Here is a 16,376-nt window from a genome sequence, read left to right on the forward strand (position 1 = left end):
TAGAAGACCCCAGTTTTGACCAGCAAACTTAAAGAAAAATAAATAAAAATATCCAATAATATATATATATATTGTAATTTTAAAGCTGGGATCTTGCTAGATCAGTGGGGTATACTAGGATGATATGCAACTTCTCTTAATTACCACAAAAATCTGGACTCTCGCCTTGGGGACAGCTAAAATTACAAACAACAAAATATGCCTGAAAGGCTACTTCAAGGGGGAAGTGATTAGATAAACTCTTGGGTTTAACTTAATTCATTATATTTACAAAAGAAAACACATCAAAAGAATGATAGCATAATTCTGGGGTAATGAGGCGAAAGCAAATGACAGGAATTTCCTGGAGGGAGCATATTGGATTCCCGCTTCAAAGTTGTTGATAATGAAGCCGCGAGGGCCATTATGCACACAAAGTGACACAGTTCCACAGATGGGTAGTCCTATCCTGCAATCAAACACTTACGGTTACTTAACTGGGACTAATACTGTAAAATTAAATTGCTCTAGGCAAATATGAAAAGTTGCTTCTAAATATACGCAATTAAATGCGAGAAACAATGTAGCTGGCTCCTTGGCTAAGAGAGAAAGAAGAAAAAAAATATGCATAAAAGGCGATGAGAAAAGAATGTGCTTGTTTTCAAAGCTCGAAATTAAAACCCAGTAGAATATGATGAGTACGTGAAAAAAGATTCTTAGTTTACCATGCAAGGGCAAATGTTCTGCCAACAATATCCCAAATGCTTAAGGGAAAAAGGAAAAGGAAATATTTACTTTATTCTAGAGACCTGATTTTGTTTACTTTAGCGATCCCATGGGACAGGTGACAGTTCGGCATTTGCATGTGAAGAGAAATAACAAACAAATACAGTGAACAAATACAACACAGTCTCGGCTTATCTGACACCTGGCCGAGCGAAGCTTTGCGCAAATTTCAATGAGATGACCGATAGATTTCGGAAGATTTTCCTCACTTCTGGAGAATGAATGAATGGGTGAGTCCTTTTTTTCTCACGGTTTGTTTACTGGAAAGATTGAATGGAAAGGAGTTTACCCTGTGCATTTCTTTTATAGGGAATTTAAACAAATGCGAGTACTAACCATGATTTTGGCTCACATGGCCTGAACAAATTTTTACAGATTTATGAGATTTATTCAATAAGGAAGAATAATATCTTTGCCTAGCGAATTCTTAACCTCTACGAGAGAGAGAATAAAAATATCTTATCTCCAGTGATATGAAAATTGCTGGACTGGGTTAGCCCACGTGGTTGTAATGTGTGCCTAGCTAGTATTTCGGGATTTTCAAATTGTCCTTATCAAATGGACAAAGCAATAAGGACACTATTCGTTTAGTAACTCTTCACTGAGTGTCGCTCCCTATCTTCCTAGTTTTAAAACATGCAGCTAACATGCAATAGCACAAAATCTTGTGTAAAGGATAATAATTCTCTCTTCTTTATAAATGGGATGCATGCACGTGTTCTAACAAAAGGGGTAAGGACCCAACCTGTGACGTTGCAGGTTAACGAAATCGTAGGCAAGGCCACCAGTGTTGTAATTTTAAAGCTGGGGTCTTGCTAGATCAATGGGGTATACTAGGATGATACGCAACTTACCTTAATTACCACAAAAATCTGGACTCTCGCCCTGGGGACAGCTAAAATTACAAACAACAAAATATGCCTGAAAGGCTACTTCAAGGGGGAAGTGATTAGATAAACTCTTGGGTTTAATTCATTATATTTACAAAAGAAAATACATCAAAAGAATGATAGCGTAATTATGGGGTAATGAGGCGAAAGCAAATTACAGGAATTTCCTGGAGGGGCATATTGGATTCCCACTTCAAAGTTGTTGATAACGAAGCTGCGAGGGCCATTATGCACGCAAAGTGACACAGTTCCACAGATGGGTAGTCCTATCCTGCAATCAAACACTTACGGTTACTTAACTGGGACTAACACTATAATGAAGGAATCTGGGACTTGCATAGAAGATGCCTAGACGGGACTTGATTCCCGTGACTCGAACATCAAATGATTACATTACTTTTCTCATAAATGCTTTGCAAATTAAACAGCACAAAATGTAAAGCAATACAGGTCTCACTGAAATTATATCGCACTATGAAATGAAAGGAACGCAGTGGGAGGAAAATAGTGAATGTGGCTGACAAAAAACCTTAAATCCTGGTACTTTACCTTTCTTTAGGAGCCGAAGTTCTCTTCTCATGAGGGCCAGCGATGGGGAGGGAAGTGAATTAATTCACATCAGAAGTTACTCTGGATACTGCCTGCCGCATGTCCTACATAGGCAGGTAAATGGAGCAAGGGACGAAACTTTGTTCTGCTTGTCTGCACTGGCAATTCTGAGAGTTAGCCTCTCTGTCCAGGACCCTTTATAGCTTTGGAAGTTACAGCTTTCTCTTCCTAGATGGCGTTGTGATCACTCTGCCCACGCGGAAACTGCAGGCAGCATGGTTCCAAATTCAAAATGGGGGGGACACATGCAGTCAGCCCACCAGCTGTCTGCCTCGGGCGATGATTAGCTCAGGTTGGGTCCATACCTGGAATTTAGGGATTTCCAGCAGCACTTTGGACAAGAAAAGGGTTTAAAGGGGTTTTCCCCCCAAAAAGGCATTGGTGAAAGGTTTTAGGGGGGAATTTCTTACAGTGAATCATACTAAATTTATCTTATATTAGTACTGACTCCTTTTACTTTAAATTAGTTCGGGAAAAGGTGGCGTAGGAGGGAGTATTCTTAATAATATATATATATATATATGTTATGCGATGCAGTATTTCTTTGTTTTGCGTTGCACCACATATGAATGTCCCGTGTCTGTTGACTTTCACTTGATAGTAACGCAGGGGACTCGGTAAGTTAGGTTGAAATTGTCTATTAATATTTTTCACTTTCAGGAGGGGGTAAGTATTCACCGGGCACGGTTTTTCATAAGTTTAATCTTAACCTAACTATTTCACACGGCCAGCCACACTGGACTTAGAAATTTCTTGATGTTAAGAGAGGAGCGAGTGACACAATCCTACCCAATTTGGGTTTCAAGTAACTCTGGCTTAAAATTGATCAGAATGAACTCTGGACCTATGTTGAATAAAACTCCGCCTCCTTGAGGACGTCTACTTTACTCTTAATGGTTCAATCTTAACTCCCACTTTTGGCAAGGACAAATCAGGTCAATTTTGCTGACCTTTTCGCTTCATAACCTATCCTCTAACTCCTCCTTCCTTTCCCACATCTTGGAGGTTTGTTATGGTTAGTCTTCAATTTACTTGGTCCCATGACTCATCATTTTAAACTATCAACATCGTGTCTCTCTCTCTCTCTCTTCCATAATCCCGATCAGTGAATCTCATACTTATTCACTGCATAATATATATATATATATATATATATATATATATATATATATATATATATATATATATATATATATATATATATATATATATATGTGTGTGTGTGTGTGTGTGTGTGTGTAAGTATACCTTAGTTTTACCAGGCCACTCAGCTGATTAACAATTGGTTACCTAGCAACGGGACCTACAGCTTATTGTGGAGTCCGAACCACAGTATAGCGAGAAATTAATTTCTATCACCGAAATAAATTCCTCTAACTCTTCATAAGCCGGCTGGAGACTCAAATTCGGGCCTACCAAGTGCTAGGGCTAGCCCACAGCTCTACCAACTCGCCCAACGAAGAGCTTATGTATACTATGTGTATATATATATATATATATATATATATATATATATATATATATATATATATATATATATATATATATATATATATATATATTATATAATTTTAAAAATTTGAAAAAACTGCTCTCCGATGGTTGGCAGTGCTGTGCAGGCTAAGGAAATACTGGTTGCACTGCTTACACTCAAAGAGACTTAGAAAGATTTTTGGGGGTGTGGGAGGCCAGAGAATTTCCAGTGTCGGGGAAGGTCAGAAGGTTGAGTGCCATAGGAGAGGAGTGGCAGTGAGCCGATTTGTTGAAAGATTCACTCAAAGAAAGGATTGTTTTGGAAGGTGGGTTGCTAGGGATGGAGTTCCCTGGCTGGGAGGGGGTAGGGAATGCAGTGTGGGATGAATGGAGCAGGTATTTGACTTCACTATGAATTTTTTTGTTTTATGTTTTTTTTACATTTATGCTTTTCTGCATTTTATTGTAGGATATTACAATACTGTAATTTAACGTGAAATGAAGAATCAAGCAGAACCACCCCCCAAGAAAGAGAGAGAGAGAGAGAGAGAACAGCTCATTCTGTGTATGCTAATGTCCGTAACATGGACTCATACACACACAAACACACCTTCCCTTTTTTATTTTGCTCTGTTCTCATTTTGATTGTACTGTACTTTTAAATTTTTTATTTTTGTGTTCTGTCATAATTTTCACTACATAAGCAATGAAAAAGCAATCAAATATACAACCCAAAAGAGACAGAGAAATGCATTCAGTATCCCCTAGCGTGTGAGTGTATAGTTAGTTACTGTACACAGTACGCACACACATTCCTTCCTTCAGTTGAAGGAAGGGGAAACAAGTTATAAATAGCTCATTTTATGGACAAAATTCATGATGAATTTAACATTAATGTATAAATATTTTGAATTAATATTTAACTGTCAATGTGAACATTGTATTTGTGATGAAATACTAATATTCTCTTGTGTACGGTAATGATTTGTGTGATAATTGTATTATAGTAAAAAAAAAGCTAAACAGTAACATCAGTATTTGTGGGTGTTAGAGACCACAGCCACCTGCGAAAAGTGAAACTTGCGTTAAGTTGTTACACCCCTCTAAAAGATAACTACCTATTTTAATAGTTCAAATACCAAATATACCTTAAACTATCATCGTACACCAGATATACCCTAAATTATCATCCTAAAACACTTTAATATCACTTCAAAGCCATCTTACAACATTACTCTTAAAAATATATGACTTACAGCTATGTGTGAAAATTAATCAAGTTCCCCCTATATTCAGGCACATCCATTTTTTCTCATACAGTATTCAAGCCGCCCCATTTTCTTTTTACAGAAGTTAGGTGAAACATTTGGAATTCACAAGTAGAGTTAAGTACTGTACCTAAATATTTAAATATGCATTAGTAAATCATTGTAATATGCATTAGTAAATCATTGTAACGTACATACGTATGCACACACTCATTTGTATGCATCGTGAACTTGTTGTAGTTTTATTTTTGTATTTTTATGTTTATGATACAGAAATTCATATTTCATATTCATATTTCATTAAAGGATATGTACAGTACTGAGAAAGAGAGAGAGAGAGCGAGAGGGGGGGATGAACTGAGGTATGTTTACATCAGTAAAACAAATCAGGAAACAGCTGTTTTGTGACTTTGAGGGATATTTGTTTAATATAAAATATGTTAGTTTACCTTTGTACACCCGTTTTACTTTTATGTACAAAATTAAAAATAATTATTCCATTAAAACATTCATTTCTTTTAGCAACTAAAAAATTTTCCTAATTCTTTCAGTAGTGACCTCAATCAGCTGATTCTGAGACGATCGTTTTTTCTTTTATACATATTGTAACGATAACAGATCAGTATAATAATACAGTATAAATGGTTCTGTAAGTGAAATAACATTTTATTGATATTTTGCAGATTATTACATTAACCCTTAAACGCCTACTGGACGTATCATACGTCGACTAAAATTGTCTGTTGGGTGCCAAGTGGACGTACTGTACGTCGACTACAAAAAATTTCAACCTTTGGTCAACTTTGACTCGACCGAAATGGTTGAAAAACGCAATTGTAAGCTAAAACTCTTACATTCTAGTAATATTCAATCATGTGCCTTCATTTTGCAACAAATTGGAAGTCTCTAGCACAATATTTCGATTTATGGTGAATTTTTGAAAAAAGTTTTTTTCTTACGCCACATGTAACTCTGCGAAAATTTCATAAATTCTTTCGTCATTTTGTTGTAATTTTTGCACTGTTCTATATTAGCCGTTACATAAAGTTTTATATATGAAAATGTGCGCAATTTCATGTACAATACAACAGAAAATAGCTCATGGTTGTAGCTTTTATCAGTTTTGAAATATTTTCACATAAATCACGATAACTGCCAAAATTTCAACCTTCGGTCAACTTTGACTCGACCAAAATGGTAAAAAAACTGCAATTGTAAGCTAAAACTCTTACATTCTAGTAATATTCAATCATTTACCTTCATTTTGCAACCAATTGGAAGTCTCTAGCACAATATTTCGATTTATGGTGAATTTTTGAAAAAACTTTTTCCTTACGTCTCATGCAGAAATTCTTTCACATGTTGTCGTAATGTTTGCACTGTTTTATATTAGTCGTTACATAAAGTTTTATATATGGAAATGTGCGCAATTTCATGTAGAATACAACAGAAAATAACTCATGGTTGTAGCTTTTATCAGTTTTGAAATATTTTCATATAAATCACGATAACTGCCAAAATTTCAAGCTTCAGTCAACTTTAACTCGACCGAAATGGTAAAAACGCAATTATAAGCTAAAACTCTTACATTCTAGTAATATTCAATCATGTACCTTCATTTTGCAACAAACTGGAAGTCTCTAGCATAATATTTCGATTTATGGTGAATTTCTGAAAAAAAAAAACTTTTTCCTTACATCTGTGCGCGTAACTCGGCCAACATCTCAGAAATTCTTTTCGTCATGTTGTCGTAATGTTTGCATCGTTTTACATTAGTCGTTACATAAACTTTTATATATGAAAATGTGCGCAATTTCATGTAGAATACAACAGAAGATAGCTCATGGTTGTAGCTTTTATCAGTTTTGAAATATTTTCACATAAATCACGATAACTGCCAAAATTTCAACCTTCGGTCAGCTTTAACTCGACCGAAATGGTCAAAAAACGCAATTGTAAGCTAAAACTCTTACATTCTAGTAATATTCAATCGTTTACCTTCATTTTGCAATAAATTGGAAGTCTCTAGCACAATATTTCGATTTATGATGAATTTAAAAAAAAAAACATTTTCCTTACGTCTGCGCGGTAACTCGGCTGAACATCTCAGAAATTCTTTCGTCTCGTTGTCGTAATATTTGCACCGTTTTATATTAGTCGTTACATAAACTTTTATATATGAAAATGTGCGCAATTTCATGTACAATACAACAGAAAATAACTCATGGTTGTAGCTTTTATCAGTTTTGAAATATTTTCATATAAATCACTATAAATAGAAAAAATTCGACTTTCGGTCAACTTTAGCTCGACCGAAATGGTAAAAAACTGCAATTGTAAGGTAAAACACTTACAGTCTAGTAATATTCAATCAATTACCTTCATTTTTCAACAAACGGGAAGTCTCTAGCACAATATTTCGATTTATGGTGAATTTTTGAAAAAAACATTTTTTTACGTCCACGCGTTACAAATTCATGCATCATTTTGTGATAATATTTTCTCTGTGTTGCTCTGATCGTTTTAAAATTTGTTATATACCAAAATCATCGCAATTTAGTGTACAATACAACTAAAAAAATTAACTCATTAGCTTTAACCGTTGTGCTTACAGTGCGATTTGTATGCAATTATATAAGAGTTTTTTTTTTTTTATCTGTCATATATTCCAATATTTATATATGATAATGATATTTTTTCATTTCTGATGGTTGCATACTAAACTTCAGGCAATGACAAAAAAAGGAGCCAAAATGAACTCTTAATCTTAAAAACTAAGCGTGATGTGATTTTTTTAAAAACTTTTTTCCGCTTCGGCGCTAACTCACCAACGCCGCCGCATACGGGAGACGTTTTTGTAAATAGAGGCTCGGCGTTTAAGGGTTAATATTAATATTTGAAAATTAGTAAATCATTGTAACATGTAGATGCGTATGCATCTCAAAGCACGATTTCATCATCTTTCTGGTGTATCAAGAGCATTGCATTAGGATAACTTCTTTTCCTTTGCAATCCCATCTTGATGTTAAATAAAAATAAAACTAGTCATTACTTCCTGAACAAATTTCAACATCTGTAGATTATGCTGTACTAGGCTATTCTTGTAGAGTGAATTTCATTTTCAGTAGATTATACTAGGCTAGGCTTTGAAACAAGATTACCAAGCTTATGGCTTATTTAATAATTCATAACCATATATTTTATAATTAACAACCACTTACTATTGCATAAGCACCACTTACAAAAGAATTAGCATAAGGAACTCAGATTTCAACGTAAGTGAATTGAGAAACAGCTGTTTGTGATTTTGAGAGATATAAGTTTAACATTTGTTAGTTTATCTTTGCATACCCATTTTACTTTTGTTTTATGAACGAAAATGAAATAATAAATCGAGTAATGATCAATTTTCTTTTAGCAGCTCAAAAAGGCTTCTCCTAATTATTTCAGTCGTTGGCATGAGTCAGCTGATTTTGAGAACGTAAACATTAGCCTAGCCTACCTGAATGCACATGGTGGATGATCAGTTTTTTTTGTACTACGATGATGGTATAACATGATAAAAATACAGTATAAATAAATGGATTCAGTAAGTAAAATATCAGTTTCATCACAATTACCTTTATTTTGAATTAAATACAGCAGTAATAGTCTATTTGACTTATACAAATGGGCACTGTGAGTGTAACACCCAGCCTAAGCCAATAGTTCACATATACACATTCTGTAACTCATGTGTGGTAATGTGATATAGTAACAACTAATAAAGAAAGTTCCTGTATAAAACCATGGTAGGGTGTGGGTGAACACAGGTAGGCTACCTACTTTCTGAACTGTTTCATTTGAGAGAGGGGGAGGGGGTAGTATTTTTTTCAAATTGTATTTACGTAGAATATTTTGTTACAAATGTTGGGGAAAAAGGTAGATGATTGCCTTTTTCATGAAGTTTTCAGTTTAAAGTGGTATGGTTGTTGTTTATAAACATACTGAGTGGTTATGATTATGTGGTGTTAACAAGGTAGGAGGAGTGAGGCTATTGAGTTAGCACTTTACACCCATAGAGTTTTGTACTTGCCCTTATCCTTATCCAGATTTTACCCCCTGTGTGACAGGGCCTTGGCTCTATTAATCTGGATAATCAAAGAGATTGTTGTATCAGTATCTTTTTGCTCTGGTAACAGTTTAGATGTGATAAAGTTTCAGATAAATACCTTGAATTGAATGTTAAAGGAAAAGTAGAAGTAAGTCTAGGTTAGGAACTTTGTAGATTTGATGTTAGCTGTAAGATATGTAGAAAGTATTCAACTGAAGGCTGTAATAAAGGATCTTTGTTACCTAACAGACTGTTACATATCAGAAATCCAAACCCTCGAGGTGCATTTTAAGTTGAGGTGCTTCTATAGTAATTTGTGGGTTTAGAATAAAAACGTGATTGTTCATACTGGTGTACTACTATGGTTGGTACCCCGGACGGATTTTTATTTTCTTTGTCACGGTGCATTGAAATATTGTCTGGTTGGTACAGCTTATTGATTATTGTTGTTTTGCAGTTCATTTATTTTATAAATATGTGTTTGGGATGAATCTTACCTACTGTTAAAGATAGCTTATATCTCAGCACTGATAAATGAGTCAGCATTCAATCAAAAGAAGGTCACATGGCTAACTTGGTTGACTATCTAGTTCACCTCTTCTCCACCAGATGTGTTTTGAATGTTTTAGCTCTTGTCAGAATTTCCCATGTTACCATTGTATATAGGCACTCATTGTAATTTCATGGTATTTGGCTGTTTGCTGCTTTCACAGTATTATATATTTGTCAGTTCTGTAGGAATGATAACTCTCTTAGGAGGATGCGTTGAATTTTGCGGTAGATAGACACACTTTTGTACCAGCTGCAGGGGTACAGTGTGTGATCTTGAGAATAGATGTGAGGAATTTAAGGACTAGTCTAAGGGCTTTATGCTTAAGTTTGTTAGATATAGAAGGAGAAAGGAAGCAGGTAGATTGCTAAAGCAAATAGCAAGGTCAGTTCATAAACCTGTCGTTTTTTCCCCTTTTCCAGATCCTTCATCTGTAGTTATCCTTACTCAGTCTATTGCTTTTTTCTCTGCTGATGCTCTAGCTAGTACGGAGACTTCTTTAGCTCTGCCTTCCTCTCCTCTTTCAGTTCAGAAAAAGCATAGGGAGATGTTAGTACAGGATGTAAGCCTTATTGTAGAGTCATTAAAGGTTTGACTGAATTTGTTATGGAAACGTTAGTGTCCCTCCTTAGTGTGCAAACATTTTCACATACTCATGTCTGTAGCCCAAGCTCAGGACTGCCTTGCAGCAGTTGGAAGGGTCCATTGCCAGGGAACAGGTTGGTTTTAGTGGTGATGTAGTTCTGTGCCTTCTCCATCATTGGCATCAAGTAATGAGGTTGTTAGCACTGGTAGGGCTAATGATATAGGTATAGAAAGTGTTGTTAATAATAATGTGTCTGTAGTGAGTTGTTCCCTTCTGCATCTACTTCTCATTCTAAATCCTTGTCTGTTATTCTCTTTCTCCTCAAAATGCACCTTTTCATTCTTTATATGCAATTTTTTAGGCTATTGGTGAGTCTCTTCCTATGGTTCTGTTAACCCTTAAACGCCGAGCCTCTATTTACAAAAGTGTCTGTCGTATGCCGGCGTTCGGGAGTTAGCGCCAAAGCTGAAAAAAAGTTTTTTTTTTTTAAATCACAGCACGCTTAGTTTTTAAGATTAAGAGTTCATTTTTGGCTCCTTTTTTTGTCATTGCCTGAAGTTTAGTATGCAACCATCAGAAATAAAAAAAAATATCATTATCATATATAAATATTGAAATATATAACAGCACAAAAAAATGTTTTCATATATAATTTTATACAAATCGCGCTATGAGCAAAACGGTTAAAGCTAATGGGTTATTTTTTTTCTTTGTATTGTACACTAAATTGCGATGATTTTGGTATATAACAAATGTAAAACGATCAAAGCAACACAGAAAATATTATCACAAAATGATGCATGAATTAAATAACGCGGGACGTAAAAAAATGTTTTTTAAAAAATTCACCATAAATCGAAATATTGTGCTAGAGACTTCCCGTTTGTTGAAAAATGAAGGTAATTGATTGAATATTACTAGACTGTAAGTGTTTTAGCTTACAATTGCAGTTTTCGACCATTTCGGTTGAGTTAAAGTTGCCCGAAAGTCGAATTTTTCTATTTATCGTGATTTATATAAAAATATTTCAAAACTGATAAAAGCTACAACCATGAGTTTTTTTCTGTTGTATTGTACATGAAATTGCACACATTTTCATATATAAAAGTTTATGTAACGACTAATATAAAACGGTGCAAACATTACGACAACGTGACGAAAAGAATTTCTGAGATGTTCGCCGAGTTACCGCGGATGTAAGGAAAATGTTTTTTTCAAAAATTCACCATAAATCGAAATATTGTGCTAGAGACTTCCAATTTATTGCAAAATGAAGGTAAATGATTGAATATTACTAGAATGTAAGAGTTTTAGCTTACAATTGTGTTTTTTGACCATTTCGGTTGAGTTAAAGTTGACCGAAGGTTGAAATTTTGGCAGTTATCGTGATTTATGTGAAAATATTTCAAAACTGATAAAAGCTACAACCATGAGCTATTTTCTGTTGTATTCTATATGAAATTGCACACATTTTCATATGTAAAAGTTTATGTAACGACTAATGTAAAACGATGCAAACATTACGACAACTTGACGAAAGAATTTCTGAGATGTTTGGCCGAGTTACAGCGCCATTGAGACGTAAGGAAAAAAGTTTTTTTTTTCAGAAATTCACCATAAATCGAAATGTTGTGCTAGAGACTTTCAGTTTGTTGCAAAATGAAGGTACATGATTGAATATTACTAGAATGTAAGAGTTTTAGCTTATAATTGCATTTTTTACCATTTCGGTCGAGTTAAAGTTGACCAAGCTTGAAATTTTGGCAGTTATCGTGATTTATATGAAAATATTTCAAAACTGATAAAAGCTACAACCATGAGTTATTTTCTGTTGTATTCTACATGAAATTGCACACATTTCCATATATAAAACTTTATGTAACGACTAATATAAAACAGTGCAAACATTACGACAACGTGACAAAAGAATTTCTGGCGCGGACGTAAGGAAAATGTTTTTTTCAAAAATTCACCATAAATCGAAATATTGTGCTAGAGACTTCCAATTTGTCGCAAAATGAAGGTAAATGATTGAATATTACTAGAATGTAAGAGTTTTAGCTTACAATTGCGTTTTTCGACCATTTCGGTCGAGTCAAAGTTGACTGAGGGTTGAAATTTTGGCAGTTATCGTGGTTTATATGAAAATATTTCCAAACTGATAAAAGCTACAACTATGGGTTGTATTTTGCTGTATTTTACATGAAATTGCACACATTATCATATATAAAACTTTATGTAACGGCTAATATAAAACAGTGCAAAAATTGCGACAAAATGACGAAAGAATTTATGAAATTTTTTTGCCGAGTTACATGCACGTAAGGAAAAAGTTTTTTTTAAAAATTCACCATAAATCGAAATATTGTGCTAGAGACTTCCAATTTGTTGCAAAATGAAGGTACATGATTGAATATTACTAGAATGTAAGAGTTTTAGCTTACAATTGCGTTTTTTTACCATTTCGGTCGAGTCAAAGTTGACCGAAGGTTGAAATTTTTTGTAGTCGACGTACGGTACGTCCACTTGGCACCCAACAGACAATTTTAGTCGACGTATGAATAGTCCAGTAGGCGTTTAAGGGTTAATATATATTTAGGCTGTCCTGTAAGGGTTAAATACTTGGAATAGGTTCATTGTCCTTGTAACATAACACAAATACAGTAAGTAGGTAACAAATTATGCCAGCAACAAATTTAATAACCTTCACTGGAATTACTGCAAGAAGAAATAAAGATTTTTATTAGTACCACTAGCGATCATAAGATACTTTTCTTTCTTCCAGCCACAAAAGTGTTGCTAATCCTGCCAGTATAGCTGCTAATGATCCTCAGATATCTGCAGCTAAATTTCATCAATGTTTGTTGAATCTTCTAGTCAGAATATCAATGGAACCAAGCGTACGGCAGGTAAGATGTTATTTTATGACTTTACGTAGTTTATCCTTGTAAACTTTCAACCTGAAAAGCCTGTTGGATGAGCATTAATCCCATAAATAACTTTTTGTGACTAATCACACAGTTAATTGTTAGGTCTGTTGTGGGCTGACATCAGATATGCTCTTGAACTCAAAATAATGAATATGTTGATGAACTTGTTAATGTAATCAATTTCAGGTTGTGTTCAGTGAATGTAATCAACTTCAGGTTATGTTCAGTGGTATTCAGAATTTTGTTACATAGAATGTTTTCCAATTTTATTTTTCATCCTTAATTGTGGCAGAGAAAATGTTTTAGGTTTGAGGAGAAGCTTTGGATTACATTTCTATACAAAATAGCATGTGGAAGTAATGATAATAGTTTTAATGAGTAATCAACAGGTTCTGATGGAGGAAAAACCTATTTTTGGTAGTGGCTGTTGAGTCCTCAAGGAGTTACCCCCTATGGGTGTGCCAGTGCTCCATGGTGACTAGACTAGTATCAAAGAAATATTTTTCTAGCCTGGTCTTGTAGCCGGGTATTGTGTCGTAATGAAAACACTATGGCACGTGATAGAGTATAATGGACTCAAAGATAAGAGGGCATTTTCCCTTGTCTTCAGCGAAACTGAACCCAGTTTTTCCTACGTCAAAAAATGCAAGAAGTGACTATTGCGCATGCACGTCTGCCATCTTGTTTACGACCAGGGCAGGCAAAGGACGAGCTCCTTTACTCTCTACTGGTCAATGTAGGATTATCCCTTGCCCAAAACCCATGCCTTTTGTCAGGGAAGTGGGGGGTTTTGAGGATTCAACAGCGACTACCAAAAATAGGTTTTTCCTACGTCAAAACCTGTTTTTTTATAGCGTTTTTAATAGCGTAGTCGCTGTATTGTTCTCAAGGAGCTTTACAAAAGAAATTGACAAGTGACAAAAGGCTTAAGCTCTCAAAATTTTAATCTCAAACAACCCAAAGGAAAAACATTTATGGTCCGAGGTCAAGCCCCAAGTTTCAAGCCCCATTCCTTATTCTAAAAAACCTTTTGGGGTTTTGGAAACAAGAAACGAGAAACTAAACAAGAACTTGCATTTTTAGGATGAAGTCCTGTAGTGACTTACCTAAGTATGCTGGGTGTGGTTGCAGTCTTTTTGTATCTTCCCCGGCAATAGTCAGCATACTCACCCGTTGGGAAGACCTCTGGTTTTCTGCTGTAGAGCCTATGGGGTCAGGACTAACCATACCACCTACTGACATGCAGTGCAGACAAATTTGTTTGAGCTCATGGCAGTAATGTTTCAAGAACACTGTCTCTGATGCCCACCCTGTACTTTCGGGGACTTCTTCAAAAGAGACATTTCTGAAGAAGGCCAATGACGTACTTACTTTCCTTATGTCATGTGACCTAGGAAAGGAGTGTGGGTTTGCTTTTTTAATTAAGGACACTAAAATTATTCTTAGCCCTTGTAGTGAGAGTTGTTTATTTGTGCTAGGATGTAGGAAAATTGGACCTTCTGGGATGTTTGCTGTGACCTCTAAGTAAACCTTAAGTGCTTGAACTGGGCATGATGCTCTGTCTACTAAACTGAGTTTTCTTATAAGAATAGGAGATTTCCTTCTTAAAGGATCCTTATTCTTAGCCAGGAATGATGGACCTGAGGACAATAATAATTGATTATCAGCAGTTTGTGTGATATATCGTCCCCGTCTAAGAGAGCCCAGTTCACTAATACGGGCTCCTAATGCTAATGCAATCAGGAAGATCGCCTTCTGTAGCTTGTGGGTTGCAGTTAAATTGGGTCCATTGAACTGAGGGGTAGATAGAAGTCCAAGCACCTTGTTCAGGGACAAAGTAATTAGGAGTCTTTCGGGAGCGGGTCTTTTTAGAGCGAAAGACCACAGAAGGGAAGTAACGACTTCTATGCTAGAGTCCCCCTCGAAGTAGGTTCCTTCACGTGGTGAGGGGGTAAGGGGCCCTGGCTTTTCTTCTTCGTTCTTACGAAGAATAAGAGCCCGGGCCCTGACGGATCACATACAAACCTTTCGATTTAAATGGCGTGGATATTTTCACTTTCGTATAAATTTCTTGGACCTGGTAAATAGGAAAAGGTATCATAGCTGGGATTGGGTTTATATCCGAAGCTAAATAGTGAGAACCGTGGCAGGACCATCAACTGCCCGATAATGTTTGGACCTGAGTTTTCAGGCGGAACTATTCTACGGACTGGACCACGGATTCCAGGGGGTCTAGTTCTGGGAATAGGACTCTCGGCATTCTGTCCGGTTTGCCCATAATGTGATTAGGTGGGGATGATTGTATTCTAGTAATGCTCTCAGTCCTATCAAGCGGGTTGGCTTACACTTGAGCCACTCTAATCATGTTGTGCCATCCCCTTTGGGGTAGGGTAGGGATGCGGACATTTGGGAGTCGGTTCTCACTTGTGCCATTAGTGGAGGAATGAACTCCATGAAAGGCTGATGATATCTCTTTAAGGTTTTCAGGTTTGGTTTACTTTTTTTTTTTTTTTTTTTTTTTTCCTCACAATCTTTATGACCAGTAAGTTTAAGGATTTGAGTACCCCTGGACCCTTTGATGGTAGCGAATCGGCACGGTTGACAACCATTGGAACCTCATCTGACAACCCTTCTTTAGAAAAGTCAAAACAAATTCAGAAAGCAATAACACTGGAACCATATGCTCCAGTACAAAGGAAACCAGTAAAAAGTAAATACCGTCTTGACCCAACCTTGACTCACTTTGACTCCCTCTTTGGGAGTGACAGTTGGTCAAGGTTTCTAACCCTAGAAACTGACCAGAAAATATCAGCACTCAAGTTGGAAAATTATTTATTAAGCAGACACTCTACGACTAAAATGTCGTTTAGACAAATAAAAGAAAAGACTTGGCTTATAGAGGCCACGACAAAAGTCAATCTGAAAATTATTTATCAATAAAAATATAGATAACATAAATATAAAAATAAAAAAACATGATACTATGAACAGTATTCAGGGTACTATTGTACTTCCTGAGAATAATAACGAGCCAGTTGAAAAGCAAATACTGTTAGACTCACTTAAAAAGAGATACCCCAAAGTACAGGATTGCGAACTATATGATCTACCAAGTAAAGAAAAGAATAAACAAGTCTTAAAAATCGCAAAAATAAAATTTGAAGGCCAAGACCTACCTCAGAAAATAAAAATTTTAGACCAAACCAGAGAAG

General features: G+C 35.6%; 1 protein-coding gene across 2 annotated transcripts in view; it reads left to right on the top strand.

Moving 5' to 3' along the window:
• The window catches only part of Epg5 (ectopic P-granules autophagy protein 5), a 474,230-nt gene that overhangs the window by 330,189 nt on the left and 127,665 nt on the right, over positions 1 to 16,376 (top strand). For both annotated transcript variants that reach the window (XM_067119916.1, XM_067119917.1), the window contains one exon: positions 13,020 to 13,143. In XM_067119916.1, coding sequence (XP_066976017.1) covers positions 13,020 to 13,143 — 124 coding nt within the window. The remainder of the gene's footprint in view (positions 1 to 13,019; positions 13,144 to 16,376) is intronic.

The sequence above is a fragment of the Macrobrachium rosenbergii genome, chromosome 17, assembly GCF_040412425.1.
Source record: "Macrobrachium rosenbergii isolate ZJJX-2024 chromosome 17, ASM4041242v1, whole genome shotgun sequence".
Taxonomy (NCBI): Eukaryota; Metazoa; Arthropoda; class Malacostraca; order Decapoda; family Palaemonidae; genus Macrobrachium; species Macrobrachium rosenbergii.